Source organism: Salvia splendens, chromosome 3, assembly GCF_004379255.2.
Source record: "Salvia splendens isolate huo1 chromosome 3, SspV2, whole genome shotgun sequence".
Lineage (NCBI taxonomy): Eukaryota > Viridiplantae > Streptophyta > Magnoliopsida > Lamiales > Lamiaceae > Salvia > Salvia splendens.
Window position 1 is genome coordinate 11,324,301 of NC_056034.1, and position 22,278 is coordinate 11,346,578.

Genomic DNA, 22,278 nt, shown 5'->3' on the forward strand with positions numbered 1-22,278 from the left:
GATTCACTTCGCTTTTCGGGGGGGGTAGTGATGGGGTACGCACTAAACAAGCCCAATAGCAGTGACGGCCCATCAGCCCAAAGCCCAAGGAAGAGTATCAGTTCGGCATTACCAAAGAGTTCGGCCCCAGCCTACAGCTCGGTAAAAGCCGACCAATCAAGCCCTACTCTCAGATCGGCAAAAGCTGCTCGGCAATAGTTCAGCAGTTCGGTCTCAGTATTCGACCGAACTGGGAGATAGTGGACCCATGCAGGATCTCATGACCACTACACGATCTATTTAGTGGTGTCAAATCATGCAGGATCTCATGCGGGATAAGCGGACCAAACAAAGAGGTAGTGGACCCATGCAGGATCTCCATGACCTCCACGACATCCACAACCATCATGAGCGGTGATGCAAGCCACGATCTTAGTTCAATGTATAAATAGAACTTAGATCAGATAGACTGAGAGGAAGTTCTCTAGAGATCAAATATCAAATAGCAAATCTGTATTGTAAGCTGTAGAAAACAGATCAAGCAATACAACTCTGCCTTCTTTTCTTCCCGTGGACGTAGATTTACCTCAGTAAATCGAACCACGTAAATCTCTGTGTCGTGATCTGTATTTTCCTGCATTCATTACCATCAAAAATTCGCCAAACCATCAGGCATGTTTCAAATTTGTTATCTTTAAAAAAGAGGGTTCGTGTTTGTAATACGTATCATCAATATTGATAATACTTGTAAGTTGAAATCTAGTGCTTTTCTATATAGGTATGTATTGTAAGAGATTTGAAAGTATATATAATTTCTTTACCAAAGAAATGTATCATCAATATTGATAGTACATTAGTACTTGTATTGGAATCTAGTGCTTTTCGTTTAGTGAGGATTGTTTCCAAAGTTTGAATTTTTTCAATAATTTCATTAAAGTTTTAGTTTTCCAGAAAATGTTACTCTCTCCGTTCCACTTTAGAAGTACCATTTAAGTTTGACATACGTTTTAAGAAATGTAAACAAAATTAATGAAAAAAATAATGGAATGTGGGTCCTAATTTTAGTTTTTAATAAAATGTTAGTGGGAAAAAGTGAGTGGAATGTAAGACCTATTATCATTTATGGAATATTCCAATCGAAACTCTTAAAATGGGACATCCAAAAACAGTAAATAGAGACTCGTAAAATGAGATGGAGGGAGTAATTTATATAGTAACTAGCACATTAGGTCAGTGAAATACAGCTTCGTTCATAAATCATACTTAATCGTTTTACTCCATCTATAATCAAAGTTTTAATTTATCATGAAGGAGATGGTAAATTATTATTAATCATCCTTAAATATAAATTTAGCATTTCATGAATTTAAAGTAATCAGAAACCTTTAAACTTAATTAAATTATATAAATATATCTGAATTTTAAAAGCATAAAACTATTACTAGTACTCCATTTCTTGCCACAAAAGCTTTTGTTGAGCGATATGAGTATTTCTCTGATTATTTAATTTTACAGATCTCATTTCTCTCATCGACGCACCGCCGACCTTCTCCGATTCCCTTTCGCCGTCGCCGCCGCTCCTTCAGCTAGGTTCGTACTGCGCCTTTTCTAATAATTCTGTCTTAATTTCATGAATGCGATGAGTTTTTCTTTCTCGTCAAGATATGTCTATTGATCTCTTTGTTCTTCTTTGAACGAAATGTTGGCTGTAAGTGATGAGATTTTAATCAATAAATGCTCTTTCTGCTTCTCCGTGACATGATCTTCAGCTATAACCTATTATGTTGTTGTATGGTGTAGCTTAGTTATAAGTAGGATTCTGCAGCTGAAATTGTATCTCTCTGGGAGAAAACCCTAATTTTATTTGGAATTAATTCTATTGTTGCTTATTCATGCTCGGAGAAGATTATAGATTTGGCAAATGACTGTTTCTTTCCTTTGTAGACTCTGTTTTAGCTTCATTCGTTTCATGCCAATACCATCATAGTATGTATGCTCTGTTCCGTGGCTTGAGTTTAACATGAAAAAACTTGTTGCATTTGCAATTTAAATCATTTATTGTAAAATAGTGATCACTTGTGTAACAATCCACTTGGCTGAATAACGACTGTGCAGTTTCAACTCAGCCATGTCATGATTGGTTAGGAGACTGCTTGAAGTGCAGTTACTAATTTCTGGTAGTAGAATGTAAATGAATTTGAACTAGCAAGAGTCTCGCGAATCAAAGTCATGGGGCTCTCGTTAGTTCACACAAAGTGATATTCATATGTGTTGTATGCTTTTCTATTCCTATTCGTAAGTAGTAAGAATTCCTTTTTGAATTTAATTAGATGTTAATGTAAATGAACCATAACTATGTAATCCTATTGCTAATAGATTTACTCCAAAATAGCATATCCAAATTATAGAAACCCAGTAAAGAAATGCTACAATTGCTGAATTTGTACCCTTCCATTTTAGATTTGTTTGACTATGTAAATAAATTGCAAATATGATCCAAGTAATAAAAGCCCAAGTTTCTTTTGGGTCCCAACTCCAATAGGAAAGAAGAAATGGTTGTTTAGAAAAGCTTTGTGTTGCTTATGATTTATGCATATGATGGAACCTCCAATACAGTGGGATATTTCATTTAATTTCTTGAGGCCATCTAATATCTTTGCTAAAAACAGAATATATAGGATGTGGAACATTTTTGTTAGATCATGGTTTATGACCTGTTGATTGATAAGTATCTTATTAAGCTTTGTGCGTGTCATTTCACATATATAATCTTCTTGACACTCAAATTTACATGAGCATGAGTTGATATATTGTTGCTTGAATTCACAGGTACCCAACTGAGATAAACGAGATGGACGATGTGATAACAGACATTCCACCTCCTTCAAGACTTCTTTTGGAAGATCTAAACAACTTCACTCCACCACCACCTTCGCTTCCATCTCCGTTTTTGGTGTTTTCATGTGCTGATTCAAAAAAAAACTTCTCCCCCTCACTTCTCCTCATTGCCATGTCTTCCCCATCTCTTCACCTCTTACACCACTTGTCCTCCAAAAATCTCATTGGGACACTTATTCTCCCCGAGATCCCTTTAGCTGGAAACTCTGTTGAGCCTTCACTTCGAAACAAATCATGCAACATATATGCCCTCAATGAAGCTGATAAAATGATCATGATCGTCCTGGTCCAGTACTCTGTTACTTCAGAGAGAGCTAATGCAGTGGCTAGGTTGTTGATTGGTGAAAAGATCACACCTCAGAGGGTTTTGATTCTGGATTCTGTTCAAAGCCACAATTTTCGTGGCAGGCTATCTCCTGACGAGACCATTGCCTTCAAGCTGGAGACGTCACTGGAAAGAAAACAATCTGATGGCAATGCTTCTTTCGTCAAAGGTATGGATTACTATCCATCAGGAAGCATGGTAGATGGCTTGGCTGCTGCTCTGTTGAGTCGATGCCAACTGAAGAAGATCAAGGGAACTTTATGCGTTTCGTGGCCTGATTTTGGTACTCCAGTGATGTCCCTGATCAAGTCTCTCTTGGTCGGGAATGTCTTATCAGGCGTAAACTACACCATTGATGAGAACTATGAGGACGCGTATCTGAAGCTGAGCCGGAGAAAGGATCGCACTGATTCCGACCTGTATACGTGATCCATGAGTCCTTAGAAGCAAAACGATGTCACTTGATCATGTTTGTTTTTTAGTACTTTCAGTTTTCCTCCCTTTTTGGGCCATCAAAGTTGACATTGTTGTTATCATGCACTTATTTCATTAATATCGTAGTAACTACTTCATCTTCATGCCAACTTAATTTCTGAATGTTCATTCTTAACTTGTGACCAAAATTTCCTTGATCAATTCTGAGCTGAAACTGCTGGAAATCAAGAATTATGCATAGGTGTCTTTGTGTAAGAATCAAGACAACTATTTTTCTTGTCCTTGAATTAATTTCAACATTTCGTATTGAAATTGAATTTCTGTGTGACAAATTTACACGATTTACAAGAAACTAGTAGCTTCTCTTATAGCATATAGTTACACCAAGAATCCATTTTTTGTGTTTTTGGTATTTAATCATTAACAAAATTCAAACTCTTTTGTTAGTCCACCTTAGATCATGCATCCAACGAACAGACTCCTTTTTTGTTATCAAGCGGTTAGGAATTTTTTGGATATCCTCAACAACATATAGCAAGACAGATTTTTTTATTATTATTTGACAGTGGAAAAGTTGAAGGGGGTAAAACATCCATCATTTTATGTACAGCTGATTACATGGTACTACAACCCTATTATTTGGTTTGGGAGATCCCACCAACCAGACTGGTAGTAGTTACATCCTCTCTTGACTAAACACTTTCACAACTTTTTACTCAAAAAAGCACAGCCATTGTTTGAATTTATGTACTTATATAACACATGCTCAAAAGGCTTTCTTGACAATCTCTGTGTCTCTCTGAAACCATTCAACAAAATCAGATTTAGCAAGAAAATGGCTGCTTTTCTTCACTCAAAAGGGCTCATTCTGCGACTGATCGTCATCTTGGCTCTTAGTATAATAGCCTTGCACGCAAGTGAGCCGCCTCTAACCTTAGATTACTACAAATCAACGTGCCCCTCCATGCTTGAAGTAGTCCGGAAAGAAATGGAATGCGTGGTGCTCTCTGATCCGCGCAATGCAGCCTTGATCCTACGATTGCATTTCCACGACTGCTTCGTTCAGGTCACCTTCTTGACACCTACACTACAACGTTGGTAATGAAAAAACAGTGAGTTTTTGTGATACTCTTTCGATCGTCTTGATGCAGGGGTGTGATGCATCAGTGCTGCTGGATGACACAATCACACTTCAGGGTGAGAAGAGGGCATCCAACAACATACATGCCTTGAAGGGGTTCAGAATCATTGACAGAATCAAGAACAGGCTCGAGTCCGACTGCCCTGACACGGTCTCCTGTGCTGACATCCTCACCATTGCTGCTAGGGATGCAGTCATCTTGGTACACGCACATACAAATAACACATTTCACTAAACTAAGCATCAAGATTTCAACTTTTTCTTGATTTTGATGGTGCAGGTTGGTGGACCTTACTGGCCTGTTCCACTAGGCAGGAAGGACTCAAAAACTGCAGGCTATGCTCTCAGTGATGCTAACCTTCCCACCGCAGACGACGGCCTTCTCTCCATTATCTCAAAGTTCATCTATCAAGGCCTCTCTGTCACTGACATGGTTGCTCTTTCTGGTAAGAAACACATCAGTTTTTTATGTTGTTTGTGATTGTGATGGATAATACTATACATGCTGTTGTCACAGGGGCTCATACAATCGGCATGGCGCGTTGCGTGAACTTCAGGGACAGAATCTATGGAGACTTCTCTACAACTGCAGGAACAAATCCAGCCTCAAAGAGCTATCTGAGCAAACTGAAATCAGTGTGCTCACCTATCAAGGGATCATCGGACCAGAACGAATCAGCCATAGACTACGTCACGCCCAATCTGTTCGACAACTCCTACTACCAGATGCTGCTTAGGGGAGAAGGGCTGATCAATTCGGATCAAGAACTTTACTCTAGTGTTCTAGCAGTTGAGACCAAGAAACTTGTCCAAAAATATGCTGAAAATGCAGTTGCCTTCTTCGAACAATTCGCCGAATCTATGGTGAAAATGGGGAATATAACGAATGCAGACACTTATACTAATGGAGAAGTGAGGAGGAACTGCAGATTTGTCAACACTTGAAGCCTTTCTGCAACAATGAAATCAAGAATGAAGTTGATGCCTTTACTTATTTCATTATTTTTGTATTCACCACAAACATTTCTTGTATAAGTATACCACTTGGGTTTAAATCAAAAATTCAACTTTTTCTTAGAGTTTATGTTGCTTTGATTATGATCAAAATTTCCAACTTTTTTTAGAGTTGATGTTTGCTTTGATTATGATGTTCAACTCAACTTTTTCATAATTTACTTCAAATATACTTTAAATGAAAATTAAAAATTTATTCGTATATTTCATAATGAAATATTAAATGGTATTTGTGATTAAAAAATTACAATAATCGTTATACAAATTTTGGAAAAAAACGATAAAACTTGCCTCCTCCTTAAACGCACGCAAATCGACGTAGCTGCTGCCTGCCCATTTCGTAGCATTTCTCTTCCGCCGACTGGCAAAACAATTTCGAGCTTCCAACAATTGCTACAAATGCCCCAATTCTAATATCATTTCATCACTCGTGATTGCTTTCTCAAGGTACATTTCGTTTCGACGGTTTCTTATTTGAGCTGTCTCAATAGTCAAGATTCCATTTCTTTGTGCGATTTCGTTTGTGTAAATTGGATTTCCTTAGAGAGTGTAATTTATCACCGATTAGTAGTTGGTGAGAAGGTTGAGAATTTTTGTAGAAATTGGATTAATATGATCACCTCTTGCGTGTTTCTCGAAGTGGAGTCTTTATGCTTGCAATTATTTTGGGGCTATTTTGTCTTGTTATTTTTTATTCTTTAAGCTAGTAAAGGGATTGAGAAAGATCTAGTTTCTGGGCATTACTTACAAGATTTTGAATCGTGATCACTGATCATATACTAACTCTAATGTAGGTATATGTAAATAGGGATCTTTTCAGTGAGTTATGCGTTTTTATGCAAGATTTTGTATCATCATGCTCAAACTATTCCTTCATGATTTTCAATCTTGATTTCATATCAGTGCTGATGTAGGTATTTGTAGATAGGGATTTTTAATGAGTTATGCGAATTCTTTGTTTTTGTGCAAGATTTTGTATCATCGTGCTCAAATTATACCTTGAAAAGTCATGGTTTTGAGTCTTGATCACATACTAATGCTGATGGAGATATTTGCAAATAGGATTTCTTTCAATCTGACTATGATTGAAGCAGAAAAGGATTCGGCGCGGGATTTGATTAGTGATTTGCCAGATAGCATTATAGAAACCATACTCACAAAGCTTCCAATCAAGGATGTTGTGAGAACAAGCATCTTATCTACAAGGTGGAGGTATAGATGGGCCTCAATAACCAATCTCGTGTTTGATGACAGAGGTGTGGCCGAGTATGATGAAATTGTGCATTTTATACAGAAGTTTTTGCTTCTTCATGATGGTCCGATTCACAAGTTTTCTGTCCAGTCTTCTTATATGCGCGGCTCGGCTGAAGTTGATCAGTGGTTTCTCTTTCTCTCGAGGAGAGAGGTCAAAGAGTTGATCATTGAATTAGGAGAGGACGAGTGGTTTAGGGCGCACTCAAGCCTTTTCTCTTTCAAACATCTGACACGCTTGGAGCTTGTTCATTGTGAGTTGTGCCCTCCGCCTGATTTCAAAGGATTCATGTGGTTGAAACACATTGATTTTCAGCAGGTTGTGTTCCCGCAAGATGATTATGATCGCCTCATTGCGGTTTGCCCCCTCCTTGAGACTCTGACGCTGTCTTCCTATGATAGCATAGAATTGACTATCCATGCTCCAAACCTCAAGTACTTGACTGTGGATGGTGAATTTATGGAATTATGCCTTGCACACACCCCACTTCTGGTTTCTGCGAATATCAATCTGTATATGAGTGATCATATTGTTGAGCACTTGGAACAAAGCTCGAGCTGCAATTTAGACAAGTTTCTTGGTGGTGCTGCCAAGCTCGAGAGGCTGGTTGGGAAGGTGTACTTTGTCAAGGTATTATGTCTCATGATCTCGTTAATCTAGTAACACATTAGATGATTTTCCATCCGATATGTTGTGTAGTTAATAGTTGTAGTTTTGAGAAACTTGTAGCAGTCAATTTAAAATTATAAGCTCATGAATCCCTTTAATTTCAGTTTGTGAGCGTAGGTATTGGCCATGGACGTAGACTAATGACTTATCACCATTTGAAGTATATCGAGTTATATGAAGTTAGCTTTGAAGACCTTAAGGAAGTATTGGTTGTGCTTCAACTGATTGTAAATTCTCCTCTTTTGAAGACGCTACAGGTCTCAGTAAGTTTGCTCAACTTGCATAAATTAGATGCACCTATCTATTAGCAGCTCGTTTATGTTCACAAATGAATGTAGGTTTCTACAGCCTCTCGCACAAAAGTTGAGCCCGAGGACTTGCAGTTCTGGGATAAGAACGCATTTGATGGTGCAACGTTGCATGAGTTGAAGACCGTGAAGTTGAGTGATGTGTCTGGTATGCCCGTTGAAATGGGGTTTATCAAGTTTTTGCTTGAACATTCACCCTGTCTTGAAGAAATGACTATTAGACCTACTAACATGACAGATGCAAGTGTGTCTATGTTAGTTGAGTTGGCGAGCTTTCGACGCGCTTCTCCACAAGCATCTGTTGTTTTCATTCATGATCCAATGTGATTTCTGCTATGTAACTTGTGCATATCAAACATCATGTTGGTTTTTGCCTAATAATTGAAGTTCAGATTTTCTCTAAATTATTCTTTCTTTGTGATTAGCCTTTTTTTTAACAATTTAAAAGTGCAGCCATTTTACCCTTATTTTAGTAGTAAAAGAAAGTTTTAAGATGATTCAAATAAAGACAGTGGACAAATTTGGTGGAGTAGAAGACTATATGATCCAACTCTACTAACATAAGTAGTATATAGTTGAGAAAGGGGTCGAATATACATTAGGGAAATTAAATATCAGACCCTCTCATATAGATAAACTGGGCTTCCTTATAACATTATTTTTACAACTTGCATCCTCCAAAACTCGAAGAAAACCCACTCTCCTTGATTGATTTTGTTTGGCCTGCAAAATTTTGGTGTTATTGTGGAATAGGATCCATCATCTAGGTTCAGAGAGCTCCATCGCCTGAACCAGTATCGATGAATCATCTGTAAGATCAGAGTATCTCTGGGAAGCTGAGAAGTCATTAGCCCTGCACCTAGTTGTCTCTGCTCTCTGCGACGCCTCCCATTTCTCTGCCAGCCCGTCTCCTTCCAGCATCCTCACCACTTCCGACATCTTCGGCCTATGCAAGGGGAGGTATTGGGTGCACAGCAAGGCCACCTGCACCATCTCATCCAGCTCAATCCGGTCATAGTTGCTCTTCAGATCCTTGTCCACTAGCATGTCTAGCTTCTTTTCTTGATGGATCTTCTTCACCTATATACCAACCGTTATGCTTGTTAGAAAACAACATTGGAAATAAAGTTAGTTGGTTGGTTAGTTAATTGCTCACCCAATCAAGCATGGCTCCTTTCTGGTTTGCCGCTTTGCCAAATTCAAGTGCCCTTTGGCCAGTGATGAGTTCTAGCAGAAGAATCCCGAATCCAAAAACATCTGTTTTGTCAGAGGATTGGCCTGTGGACAAGTACTCTGGTGCTATGTGCCCGACTGTGCCACGGACAGCTGTGGTAACGTGTGAATCGCGGTGATCAAGAAGCTTTGCTAGCCCGAAATCACCCACCACTGCCTCAAAGTAGTCATCAAGTAGTATGTTAGCCGCCTTGACGTCTCTGTGAATGATCTTCGGATCACATTGCTCGTGGAGGTATAGCAAACCCCTTGCTGCCCCCAAAGCTATCCTTTTTCTTGTACTCCAATCCAATGATGGTTTCCCTGCATTTTGTAGCATATCTGTTAAGTCTAATGAAGAAAAGGGAAATCTTGCATCATTCTTCTACCTTTGAGGCGCGAAGCTACGCTTCCATTGGACATGTAGGGATAGACGAGGAGCCTCTCCGTTGGGGTGATACAGAACCCGTAGAGGCGGAGGAGGTGCCTATGGACAGCTAGGCTGATCATCTCCACTTCTGTCTGGAACTGAATCTCTCCGCCTCTGTTGTTGCCATCGTTGAGCCTCTTCACAGCCACGACTGAGCCATCGGGGAGGCACCCCTTGTAAACGTTGCCAAAACCGCCTTTTCCTATCAAGTGTTTGCTGCTGAAGCTGTGTGTTGCAGATTGGAGCTCTCTGAATTGGAACCTTTTTAGGTTGCCTAGGCACACATCTTCATGTTGTTCTGAAATTTTCAGGAGGGAAAAAAAAGGTTGGTTGCCTCAAAATACATCAAGTTCAAGTGATTGTATTTGGTGACAGTTAGTTACCATGAAAATCAAAGAATATCTGCTTGTTGTGCTTGTGCCTCCACCACAGCAGGAAGCCAAATCCAAGAACCAGTAGGCAGATGCAGCCGAGGCTCGAACCAAGGGCGAGCGCGACTCTGTGGCTATCCGAGCTCGATGATGATGGCTGAGGAACTTCCTCAATGGATGAAAAGTAAGAGATCATAAAAAAAAGGATATGACTACAACTAACCAGTAACACATTTTTTTATGTTTATGAATTCTTACTCTGAGAGAAAGAGAGAGGCATTGGTACAGTAACATTGCAGTCTGGCTCCTTGCCAGTTGCACATATCATAGGATTTCCCAAAACACTGCAATAAGACATGAAAATCAACTTTACTTGAACATGGTAATCATGTTAAAATCCCATAAAATGAGTAAAAAACAACTTACTTGAATGTTGTTGCAAGAAGTTTTGGCACTGGCCCACTCAAATTATTGAATGACAAATCCCTTAAAATAGTAGAGAAATCATAAAAAACATATCAAAATCAATTCTTGCAGTATGCAAATAATGGAATTAGAAGCTTACAAAAATTTCAGCTGTGTCATGTTTCCCAATTCCTGAGGAATAGTTCCAGTCAGACTGTTATTGTTCAACCTCCTATTTCCACCACAAACACACAAGAGAGAGAGTTAATGAAATGAAGAAAAATAAACTTGAGTTTGATGCCACATAAACAGATGCTCACATGTATCCAAGGCTTCTTAGGTGGGATAAAGAAGGAGGTATCTCTCCTGTGAGCAAATTATCTGAGAGATCAAGTTGTTGAAGCTTAGGGAGCTCTCCCAACTCAGGAGGTATTTCCCCAGTTATGTTATTGCCCTGCAACAGCCTACAAACCAACAGATTATGTTAAAAAGGATCGATACGAGTCGGTTAATGATGATTTCGATACTCACAGACTTGTGAGGTGTGTCAAGTTCCCAATACTTCTTGATATTTTCCCTGACAAACTTTGGCTGGGTATTGCTCTGCTTCAATCAGCATAATGTATCATGCAAGAATGAAAAATTGTTTTCAAATTTTTTCCATACAGTAAGTGGGATTGTTTAGCTTACAGTATGGCAGCATTATTTTGGACACAGTTAACCATAGAAAAGGCACATGGATCAGCAGCATTCTCATCCCAGTTCAGAACTCCATGAGGATCAACCAGAGACTTCTTTATATCCATCAAAGCCACCACTAAACAAAAACAAAATTTGATCTTTGATGGACATGTATCTATAAGGAGTATAAATAATCAGAGAGAAATAAACTGACCTTCTAAGTTGACACCATTTGGTGTGAGCATAGCAATGGAAGAAGACCAGAAACAGAAGAAAGCCAGAAACAAGAAAACAGTTTTTTCCATTGAGGAAAATTTGGGATTGAGATTGCAAAGAAAGATATGAGGCTGTTTTTGTGTGAATAGAAACAAAGGAAAATAGTAATTTGTGAAGGGAATTTTCAGTTTCTTGTTAGTTTGAAGAAATCATCAAAAAAAAAATGCCAAAAACTAGAAATCATCACATGAGAATAGTACTAGTTTTGAAGCTTGCCATACTACTAGTTACTACTAATACTAATGCAGCAGCACTTGTTTCACAGATTGTCAGATTTTCCAAGAAAAAGAAAAGCTGAGGTTTTGTAACAAAAAGGGTGACCCACCACTTGTCCATCAAAGTTGCAAGAAAAGAATATATAGAGAGCCACATTTATTGTTTTTTAAATGAATTTAGATAAAGCAGGAATCCTCCAATCATACTGCTGTTTAAAGCCAACATCAAAGAATTTGAACTGTAAAAAACAAAGTTGATGGGCTCCTTGTTCACACCACTGTGATGTTAAATTTTTAGAATCTTATCACACACTTTTGCCCCCCTAATGTTTTCCGAATATTATTCGAACTTGTTATATTATACAATGGTCGATATTAATAGCGTATTTCATATTGATGGTGTTATTTTAGGCGTGTAGATGAAATTCTGTGTCTTCTAAATTCGTGTAGGGGAAGAAAATAGTATATTTGTGTTAAAAGATGCACATCTACATTTTAATTCAAGACAAGATTAAATGAATTAAATTGTGGGTTTTATAAATAAAATGTACTCTACTGGTATAATTAAAACTGAAAAATGTAGTACTACAAGTTAAGAAAGATTGGTATAATCATGCTGTGGATTGTCTTTGGATTGAGTGTAAGAAGGAGAACATGCGTATTGGGATTTGGATATTTCATTGCGTTACTGTTTCTCAAATGTCTGAATCCAGCATTCCCACTGTTTGTTGCTTTATAAAATTCTTTTTTCAATTTCGAAATAAATAAACTAATTATTAGTACTAATCAAACACGAATATAAATAAGTTCAATAATAGTGCTACCATTACTTTTAAATGAATTGTAACATATTTTTGTTTATACAGATATTACTACAACTCTTTTCTTGCTCCGTAATTAGTGGCAACATATGCTGGAATAAACTTTGCTAGTTTTTTTTGTAGCACAAACCCGTGAGTAATAAAATTGAGTCACCTCCATATTTTTATTAATTTATTATGTGCCAATAATATATAATCAATCTTAAATATAGTTTTCCTGCGTTATGAGGAATTAAATAAACCAAATGAATCAGTGATACCACCAAAACTAATGGTGTGTTATTCAACAATATTAGGAGTGCTATTTTTTTTATTTTTAGTTTTCATTTAATGGAGAATGGTATTTGTGATATAATAGGTTGCTCGTGTGATCGTTATTCATCAAGTGCGGGTGTGCAACTATATTATACTCCCTCCGTCTCGCACTACTCGCACATTTCCTTTTGGGCACGGAGATTAAGGAATGAGTGATAAACAAAGTCAACAATTACGGCTGTAGGTATAAATTGTTACTAAAAATGAAAAGAGTGCAAATAACTTGGGACGCCCAGAAAGGAAATAAGTGCAAGTAGTGCGGGACGGAGTGAGTAATTATGTTTCTCTCTTCAATTATATATGTACTAGTAATTTATTTTCTTCTTCTTTTGCAGTGGAGTGGATTCCCATTCATCCAACAATTTTGCTTTTGCTTCGTGATTCCTTTTTTAGTTGATTCCTAAAAGCTTAATCATAACAACGAAACGTAATTATTACTTTGGTCAATGGACAGACAAAGAAGTTGGTCCAACTGCATCATTGCATAATTGGTAAAATATTGTATGTTTTTGCCTAAGTTTAGTGATTTTCCTTACATATTTTTATGCAAAGAAAAAACTAGTACGTATATTTCTTATGAATATAGATTTGGAATGCACATTTATTTACTTTCGCATGACCCTTCTAAAAAAGGCTTTTTTCTATGAGTATAAATTAAGTTGATAATAGTCATTTTAATTATAAACGTTGATCATAATATGATAATTCTATTTTTAAATATTACTACTTACTTATCAAAATTTGATGTTTAAATTATTATACCTCTAAATAAAATGCTACTCAATCTCTCATTATGAATAAAGATAAATGCCATACATTAAACAGATAAGGAAATGAATGATGTGCCTCGAAGACTTCATATTTTTTGTTATTGCGATTTAGATTTAGAACATTTCAAATTTTATTGCTTGATTATTTCGAATTAGCAGATATGGGCTCGAGTTAATCGGCCTTCCCGCATAATCGGCTTATTAAATTAATATTCAATACTTTCAAATTATTAAATGAAAAATCAGCTTCAATTCGACCTAAAGAGAATGGATGAGTACTTATATATATGTAAATAGTTGTACTTTATAACACGTGCAAGATGGACATGATGGCTTGATTTATACATTACTATTTGATTGTCTTATATTCTCCCTAAATTTATGAAAAATGTTACACATAACTAAAATTTACTACTCCCTATTTTATTCTTTATAACACTCTTAAATCATGAATATATTTTCACTATAATTGGTTATTTATAACTAGATTTGGTTGGTGGTCCATCAACTAGTTTCGTATTTTAATTTATTTTTTTCCTCTAGTGGTTTTTTTTATTGAATTATGATTTGTCCTTCAATAGACTCGAGCATTTGATTATTACGCGAAATAAAGTGTGGGAACCATTGCTTGTAAAGAGTATACATCGTATTTTCGATCGGACTTATTTGATTTTATTTAAGTCATTAAGAAAACAAGAAAATGTTTTAACATTGTACAAATTAAAATCGATAAATTACATCAAAACAAACATTGAATCATGCGGTATATCTTACTCAGCATAGTTATGGGTCATGTCATATTAAACTAACAAGTTTGTTTGCAATTTCCAGGTGATATCTCGACTAGGCATTGTTCTGGTAAATTAGTTAAACCATCGTTAATTTTAAATTTTCTACTTATCGATTGATGAAAAATAGAACACATTTAAATTCTCGATGACAGTAAACTTTGTCATTGTTTTGTGTTTATTGGTTGAAACCCATGTTTTGCTACTTGTCATGACTGTCTTTGAACATTTATTGTATACTATCAGATATATACCTCATTTAATTTTCTAATTATTTACCTCAGATTCAAACATTAAAACCGTCAAATAATGACAAATGTGCTACCAAAAACGTAAGTTCTAATTCCCACTAATAATATACGTGACTTTTATAGTATATATTGGAATAAAAAAAATAGATGGAGGGGAATATACATAAGAAAGAAATTCTCTCTCTTTCTCTCTCGTGACTCCCTAAAAGAGGGATTAGAGCAAAAATACTAGTCAAAGAATTGGTGTGTGGGACACATGAAAATAATCATCATGGAAGATTTGATCTTATTGAGTGGAACCCAAATGAGTATTAAATTATTGCCTCTTTCCATTAATTTTGGTTTGGTTTGGTTTGAATGGAAGCTAGTAATACAAACATCTGTTGCACCAACCCATTTTTTTGTTTATCAATAAATAAATAAATAAAAACCTTCATCCTAAATACTCTTCACTTTCCCTTTCCCTTCAATATATCAAGCAATTTCTCTTGTGAAAAAATTATTATTCCACCATGAAAATAATAAAGTTACTTGTACTTAACTAATTACATGTCAGAATACTTGTTATGCCACTAAACAAAAAAATTCATCCATCGTTTTTTCACTTCCCAACTCTATAGAGATCGAAGAGACAAGAAAAATGGAATCAATTTGGTATATTTTTCTACTTAAAATAAAATATTTGGCTTGTTCGAGAAAAAAATTGGCATCTAAATGAAAGGGAGCCCCACCTGCAAATTATTTAAAGAAAATAAGAACTTATTCCCATTACATAATTTGCAACTTTTTCAATAGTTTTTAACCCTTTTAAGCTTAGGATTCCTCCACATTTCATTCCCTACCAATTACATTTTATTATTCTAAATTGATAATCCTATGAAGTGGACAATAAAGGCGTGAAACACTGATCATATTCTTCCATTATAGAAACTTATACAATTATATCCTTTTTTGTTCTAATGTGAGGTAAAATAAGTAGTATTTATATCTATCTTTTGCTTAATTACGTGACATAAGAGATTTAGTACAATAATTTTTGAGGTTGTATCCTTATTTCAAGAAAAACATCTGAAAAAGTAAATGAGAAGATTGAGATGCAAATATTCTAACAAGGTTTTGTGTTATACTATCTTTTTATGTCATTCATAAGTCCCAATGCATTAAAAAAATTGAAAATTCGGCCCCTATAATTTATTTTGCTATTTTTATTTTCTATTCGAGATATGACTTCAATATTATATTCATCGAACCGGCATTTTTGCTTTATTAGAAATATTCTTGATAATTACTGGAGTACAACCTTCCCCTTTATCACCAATTTAAATATATATGTAGTAACATAAGAATATTAAAGGCAGCGATGAATCGTCCATATCAAAACGAGATCGACTAGAGAAAAAAAAAAGTGAAATAGCGTTACCGTGAAATTCTTAATGCATTATTGAATTATATATAAAAAATGTGTTGATGTATATATTTGTGATAGACTGATAGTGTTATGTGTTACTCCACAAAACAAAATAATAGGAGTAATAGTAGAATTGCCCGCACGGGCTTAACTCAGTTGGTTCCTGGGTGGTAGATTGTCTCTAAGCAGACAGGATCGAATGCTGGCAGCCGCAGTGTGGGAGTTTCACCACTGTGGTGGCTCCTTGTGTGCTGGTTACCAGTGTAAGTTCCTCCCACCTAATGGGCCGCTGAGGTACCGTGTTTGAACCCCTCCATAGCGATGTCGGGCCGGGTTATGGGGGCGCCTGGGGTGAGCGAATCACCTTTTGTCCCTAAGGAGTAATAGTAGAATGAAAAGATGGATTGAAATGTAGTGCGATCACTTTATAAGAAGAAACAAAAATGTTGTGCGGTTTACAGGGAAGTTGCTGTTGGTTAGATTAGCACAAAACATAGCATTCGTGTCCTATATTTGGAATTGTAATATGGGCTGGCATCCACACACAACGAATATCATTTGTCCTATTTTTCTATTTTCGTATGTCCCACAAAATTTACCTTATTTCACTTTTTTATCATTTTGGCAATGGACCTCATATTCCACTAACTTATTCATACTCACATTTTATTTATAAAACTAATTATATAAAAGTAGGACATATATTCCACTAACTTTTTTAACTCACATTTCGTTGTATTTCTTAAAACACATGCCGGGTCAAAATAGGATAATATTTGTGATAGAAATCCATGGGTTCCATCCTAAAACTAATTGGTGATAAGAGGAGAGACCCATGAGCCCATGAGACTTATATAGATTAAGCTCTTTGTGTACAAAGATGTGGGATATTATTATATTCATTTTTATGTTTCAATTGCCAACACTCTCCCTCAAACCCTTCAAGGTGAATCTTGGAGGGGTTGTTTTGATCGATTGGACAATTGGCGGCGACCCGCTCTGATACCATGATAAAAATTCATGGGTTCCATCCTAAAACCAATTGGTGATAAGAGCATCAACAATAGCGCCTAGCGCACCGCTTAGCCGAGCGCCGGCGCTAGGCGGTGCGCTAGGCGATCTATTGCAACCGCCTAGCGGTTTCCGGAATTAAAAACCGCCGAGCGCTCGGCGGTTTCACGGAGCTAGGCGGTGCGCTGGGCGATCCGCTCGGCGCTATTGCAGCGCTCCGGATCGCCGAGCGCATCGCCCAGCGGATTTTTTAATTTTTTTTTATTTAATGATTTTTTTATGAAACTCATTCTTGGTTGTTTCTCTTTTATAATGACATCCGTGAATGTTTTATGTTCCACTTTCGATGTGGGACAAACTCATTCTTGGTTGTTTCTCTTTTATAGAGACATCCTTGAATGTTTTATGTTCCACTTTCGATGTGGGACAAACTCATTCTTGGTTGTTTCTCTTTTATAGAGACATCCTTGAATGTTTTATATTCCACTTTCGATGTGGGACAAACTCATTAATGAGGATGTTGTAATGTTATTTTAATTTTAATGAAGTGTATTTTTTTAATTAATGTACTTTTTAAATTTTTAATATTATTATTGAATTTTCCCGTATGTCTGTGGTAAATTTAATTCCGTATTTTGTGTGATTGTTAATTATTTATTTTATATAATTTTGAGTGACGTGGCTAGGCTATGGCTGGGCTATTTGCTTGTTTTGATGATGTGGCAGGAGGATTTTTAGTGTTGATGATGTGGCAGGAGGAGTTTGTGGCTAGGCTATTCCTATTGTGGATGGCCTAAGAGGAGAGGCCCATGAAACTTATATAGTAGATTAAGCTCTTTGTGTACACCGATGTGGGATATTATTATATTCATTTTTATGTTTCAATTGCCAACAATTTGATGAGGGAGGGAGTAAGTTGCAAGATTGCTGGCATATATAGATATCATATTTTATTGCAAAGGTTTTAAAATAATGATGTTAAAAAAATCAATTATCACCAATTATATTTATGCGTGTATCTCATTCTCAAGTTCCTTCAGTGGCGGCCTCAGTCGGCACCGTGTTATACACAGCTCGTCCCTCTACGGAGGTGGTGCATCCATCCTCACTCACCAATCACCACCCTACTCCACACCTCGTCGTTGACACACTTTCCTACAAACTACACTATTCTCCTTCTCTTCTCTCTGCCTAGATCCGGTCCGGGTTTGACCATGGCCGCGCACGAATGTTCCACGTTTTGACAAACATTAAATTCAACTTTTTCTAATATAGTCTCCCATAAATTCAATGCAACGTATTATTATTATCATGTCTTGAACCCAAAATTTGGGATGGATTTTGGGCGGATCTCACGATTGTGTTTGTCCCAAAATAATGCTATATTAATATCCTATCGATCATTAATAGATACAGATTTTTAAAAGATTTTATATATACTCAATAACTTCTTCCCTTTTTCTGGCACTGGTGTGACTACATTGAATTTCAAATGGGTCAAAATGGGTATTAAATGGAGTGAGTGGGGACCCGATTTTGCATACTTGCAATCTTAAATACGAAATGACATAAAATAAGCGTATGCACGACCAGTATTCAAAACACATAGGATTATTCATCGTATTATTAAACTTTTCTTGGTTGGTACGATGAAATTAATTGAGAGTGAGAATCGAATAAAAATAGGGATGAAATGACATTTACTTTGCATTTACATTGCATTCTCTCCTTCATTCTATCATCAAAGTAAATAAACAAAATATAAATAGAAACCAATTTTATTCTGGCTGTGGATTGGAACATCTAGGGGTGGGTAGGTACGGTATACCTTACCGAAACCATCATACCGTATACCTTACCGAAAATTCGGTATGAGAAAAAACCATACCTTTACCTTACCAAAATTTTCGGTATACCTTATTTTCGGTATGACAAATTTCAATATCGATACTATACCTTATTTTCAGTATGTCATATCTAAATTCGGTATACCGTAATACCAGAGTTTTACGGTATATCGGACTACAGTACGACATACCAAACAGTCATTGCTTTATAAATAATTCTAAATACAAACACAAATGAAAATAAAAATTTAAAAATATTTAGAAAACATGAAATTTAATCAAACTCAAACATATTCAATAAAAAAAACTGCAACAATTAAACTTCACGCAATCACACAACGTTCAATGATATTTGTTTGGAACTAATTTAACTAAAATCTTATATTTGTTTGAAACTAATTGATTCAACGATATCAAGTTTTCCTAATTGAGTTTATTTGATTTTATATTTACATGATTGTCCGACAACTATAATGAGACAAGATTTTATTTCTACATGTAAATATTTATTTGTGTGGTAAAAGTATGAATCTACTTGATATAATTTGGCATATATTGATATCGGTATATACCATATTTTCGGTATATACCTAAAATTATGGTATATACCGTATTTTCGGTATACCCCGGCATATCTCGGTATATGAAAATTCATACCGTTACCGTACCGAAATAAATCGGTAAGGTATGATACCTTACCGAAAATTGCGGTATACCGAAAATTCGGTATTTTCGGTATTTTTTCGATACGGTAAGAGCGGTATTTCGGTATTTCGGTATTTTTACCCAGCCCTAGGAACATCCAAGTCGTTCTTTATTGAAAGAATGGAAATTTATAAGTTCATGACAAACATGACTCGGTCAAATCAAAAATTGAAGCGGAAAGAATGCAAGTAGCCCAGATATATAAAACAAATAAAACCCACAAAATACTCCATAACAATTTCAGTCATTGAAACAACAGAATACCAAGAAAGTAGTAGTAGCAGTAGAAGTAGTACGAAAACAAAGGCAGTCCAAAATCACAAAAACAACAATAGTTCGAAAACATTTATTGAAACATTTATAAAAACGACACAAACTACTCCCTTTCTTCTTCTTCGTCGTCTTCATCTCTGAAACATTTCAGAGTGGACCTCGGAGATCCACATGATACAGACCTCACAAATTTCTGATAAGTGATCGCACCACCAGCACCCAGATCCTCAACGCTTCTCTCTCCACCATTGTAACACTTCAACTCCGGGAAACAGATCTCCTCAAACAACTCAGCGCCATATTGAGCATGCACAGATACAGAAAACTCTTTTGGCTCAAAACAAGCCAATACCCTCTCAACCAGAGCACCAAGATTCATACTTTTCAAGTCATAGCCCGCTGCTTCAAAGCTCGCGTAACTGAAGCCATCTTCAGGAGTAATATGAATAGTTGACACAGAATCACCTTCAATTGAGTTCATAGAATAACCACAGGGCTCGAACTCGAAGTCACAAATGCGTGATTTTGGGAGGATGTTTCTTATGCCAGACGTGTTGGTCATCACAGCTGCAGCATTGGACTCATTCTTGAAGAAGACAGCAGCTTTCTCCCTGTCTAACCCAGTCATGCACATCTCCAGTGTGTATACAGGATTATCAGCTACGCTGGGACCGGCACTAGCAGAATAAATGTGCCATTGCTGTTGCTTATCAGAGCTTCCCATAACATAGGCTTTGCTTCCGCTTGAACCAAGCTTTCCAAAATAGCCATCAAGGACAGAAACTTCCTCAGAGAAGGAGCGATGCGGGAATGATTGAGCTCCAGGAAAGATGAAGCTTCCACGTGTGTACTTCACATCTTGAACAGAAAGAGAAAGGAGCCCAGCCAGCTTGAGTATGGGAGGGATCGACAGAAGCAATTTCGTTGTCCCACAGGTTTTGATGATGATCTTATAGGGATAAACGAAAAGGCTGGACTCAGAGAGGACATATGAATCCACATGCTCATTTGACAATGAATCAACAATGGTGCATTCAGCAGGTTGTAAAATTTCATCAATTTGGGATTTTGAAAGAGAACGGAGCCCATTACCCTCAGGATCAGCAAAGATGCTTGGTTCAAAAAATGAGATTTCTAGTCTTTTTTCAAAACCTTCAAACCCTATTGCAGAAGCAGTTAAAGCCATTTTGAAATAAGAAGCAGCAGACCACTAGAGAGCAGAAACGAAGACAGCCAAGAATGAAGAAAAGGAGTGTATGGGAAAAAAACTGAACTAATTGCAAAAAAAGCTTGTAAAGCGTCTAATTGACGCGGTGGGGAAACAATATAGGAATATCAGGATGGCTTGCGAGCGCACTGCAAAAAAACAGAGAAAATGATTTTCAGTTTGCATTCACAATATTAAAAACAATACTATATGCATAACAGCAAACTAGATAGCGATTGAAGATACTCACGTTCGAGTAAGCAGCAGATCTGAACTTCTTGATGCCACCGTTTGGTCGAACGTCTTCAATGCTGTATCCGAGGGGAGCTTCGTAAAATGAAGATTTACTAGTACTAGAATTCTTTTTCCCACCTTTTGTCTCCATTATATCATCTACTCTTAACTGCAGGATAAACAGATGAAGATTGGAAAACTGGGTAACGAAGGAGAATGTGCATAATAACAAGAAAATGATGATGACATACAAAGATTGAAACCGTGTACAATTATGTAGAATGACAACCAAGCAGTCATGGATGGCCGAAACCATAAGGAGAATAATAGGTATGAAAAAAAATAAAAAATGCAAACAACAATGAAGATTTTGAGCTTGGCAAAACCATAAAGATGAATATCAGATAATAATATATAAATGTTATTCATCACAATTCATTTTTTCCACCAAATGTCCAATAAACGTATTAACAACCCACTTCATCAAACTTGAAAATATTTTAAACGTATTACCAATACAGATAGGGATCTATTACTAAATTGACAATTTCAGCACAAGAGATACACAAATGCTTCTGAAATGCGAATCCAAAGGACACATCCATATCATGAGTACACATGAAACTGCAAATGGATAAGAAACCACGACTGCAGGTAGATTATTTAAGAAATTCCATTAAAAATCGCATATTTTCATAGATCCATCATCTAGATCTGAAAAAAACAGGAAGTAATATACACACCAATCACAAACTTTTATCACCTCTTATCATAAACTTTAACTGCGTACATAATTCGAAATTGACAAACACGAAACTGATGCATAACAAAACGTTGACAGCTCAAATGAAATCGCGAATAAACTACAAATCGCATACTTACATGAAATGGTTTTGAAATTGTGTGTGAACAATCGCCTCAAACACCACAATTCACGTAGTGTTGTCCTGCAATTATATAAACAATGAAAGTTAATCAAATCTATCCTATCACCCTTACATAAAATCGTATATATATATAAGTCGAGAAATACTCGC

At 36.4% G+C, this 22,278-nt stretch overlaps 5 protein-coding genes across 7 annotated transcripts; 3 read left to right on the forward strand and 2 right to left on the reverse strand.

Moving 5' to 3' along the window:
- The first annotated feature begins 1,434 nt into the window (after positions 1-1,434).
- Positions 1,435-3,791, forward strand: LOC121794933. Its single transcript, XM_042193342.1, has 2 exons — positions 1,435-1,569; positions 2,809-3,791. The coding sequence occupies exon 2, from the start codon at positions 2,831-2,833 to the stop codon at positions 3,629-3,631; it is 801 nt and encodes a 266-aa protein (XP_042049276.1). The 5' UTR covers positions 1,435-1,569; positions 2,809-2,830; the 3' UTR covers positions 3,632-3,791.
- Positions 3,792-3,876: 85 nt separating this feature from the next.
- On the forward strand, positions 3,877-5,862 carry LOC121794932 (peroxidase 11-like). Its single transcript, XM_042193340.1, has 4 exons — positions 3,877-4,703; positions 4,789-4,980; positions 5,059-5,224; positions 5,296-5,862. Exons 1-4 carry the CDS (start codon positions 4,383-4,385, stop codon positions 5,721-5,723), a joined length of 1,107 nt encoding a protein of 368 aa, XP_042049274.1. The 5' UTR covers positions 3,877-4,382; the 3' UTR covers positions 5,724-5,862.
- A 202-nt stretch (positions 5,863-6,064) lies between these two features.
- On the forward strand, positions 6,065-8,425 carry LOC121794935 (F-box/FBD/LRR-repeat protein At1g13570-like). 3 transcript variants are annotated; one of them, XM_042193344.1, is made up of 4 exons: positions 6,065-6,239; positions 6,855-7,674; positions 7,818-7,976; positions 8,052-8,425. In XM_042193344.1, exons 2-4 carry the CDS (start codon positions 6,874-6,876, stop codon positions 8,346-8,348), a joined length of 1,257 nt encoding a protein of 418 aa, XP_042049278.1. In that variant the 5' UTR covers positions 6,065-6,239; positions 6,855-6,873; the 3' UTR covers positions 8,349-8,425. The 3 variants fall into 3 exon arrangements, with proteins under 3 accessions (XP_042049278.1, XP_042049279.1, XP_042049280.1); XM_042193345.1 differs by having other exon boundaries at positions 7,818-7,970; XM_042193346.1 differs by having other exon boundaries at positions 7,818-7,970; positions 8,062-8,271.
- A 121-nt stretch (positions 8,426-8,546) lies between these two features.
- On the reverse strand, positions 8,547-11,732 carry LOC121794934 (protein NSP-INTERACTING KINASE 2-like). The gene is made up of 11 exons (XM_042193343.1): positions 11,335-11,732; positions 11,130-11,256; positions 10,971-11,042; positions 10,760-10,903; positions 10,600-10,671; positions 10,461-10,520; positions 10,293-10,378; positions 10,047-10,199; positions 9,623-9,961; positions 9,178-9,557; positions 8,547-9,101 (listed from the first exon to the last, which is right to left on the reverse strand). The coding sequence occupies exons 1-11, from the start codon at positions 11,423-11,425 to the stop codon at positions 8,781-8,783; spliced, it is 1,845 nt and encodes a 614-aa protein (XP_042049277.1). The 5' UTR covers positions 11,426-11,732; the 3' UTR covers positions 8,547-8,780.
- A 7,995-nt stretch (positions 11,733-19,727) lies between these two features.
- Positions 19,728-21,135, reverse strand: LOC121794936 (S-adenosylmethionine decarboxylase proenzyme-like). The gene has a single exon (XM_042193347.1). The coding sequence runs from the start codon at positions 20,984-20,986 to the stop codon at positions 19,904-19,906; it is 1,083 nt and encodes a 360-aa protein (XP_042049281.1). The 5' UTR covers positions 20,987-21,135; the 3' UTR covers positions 19,728-19,903.
- Between the last annotated feature and the right edge of the window lie 1,143 nt (positions 21,136-22,278).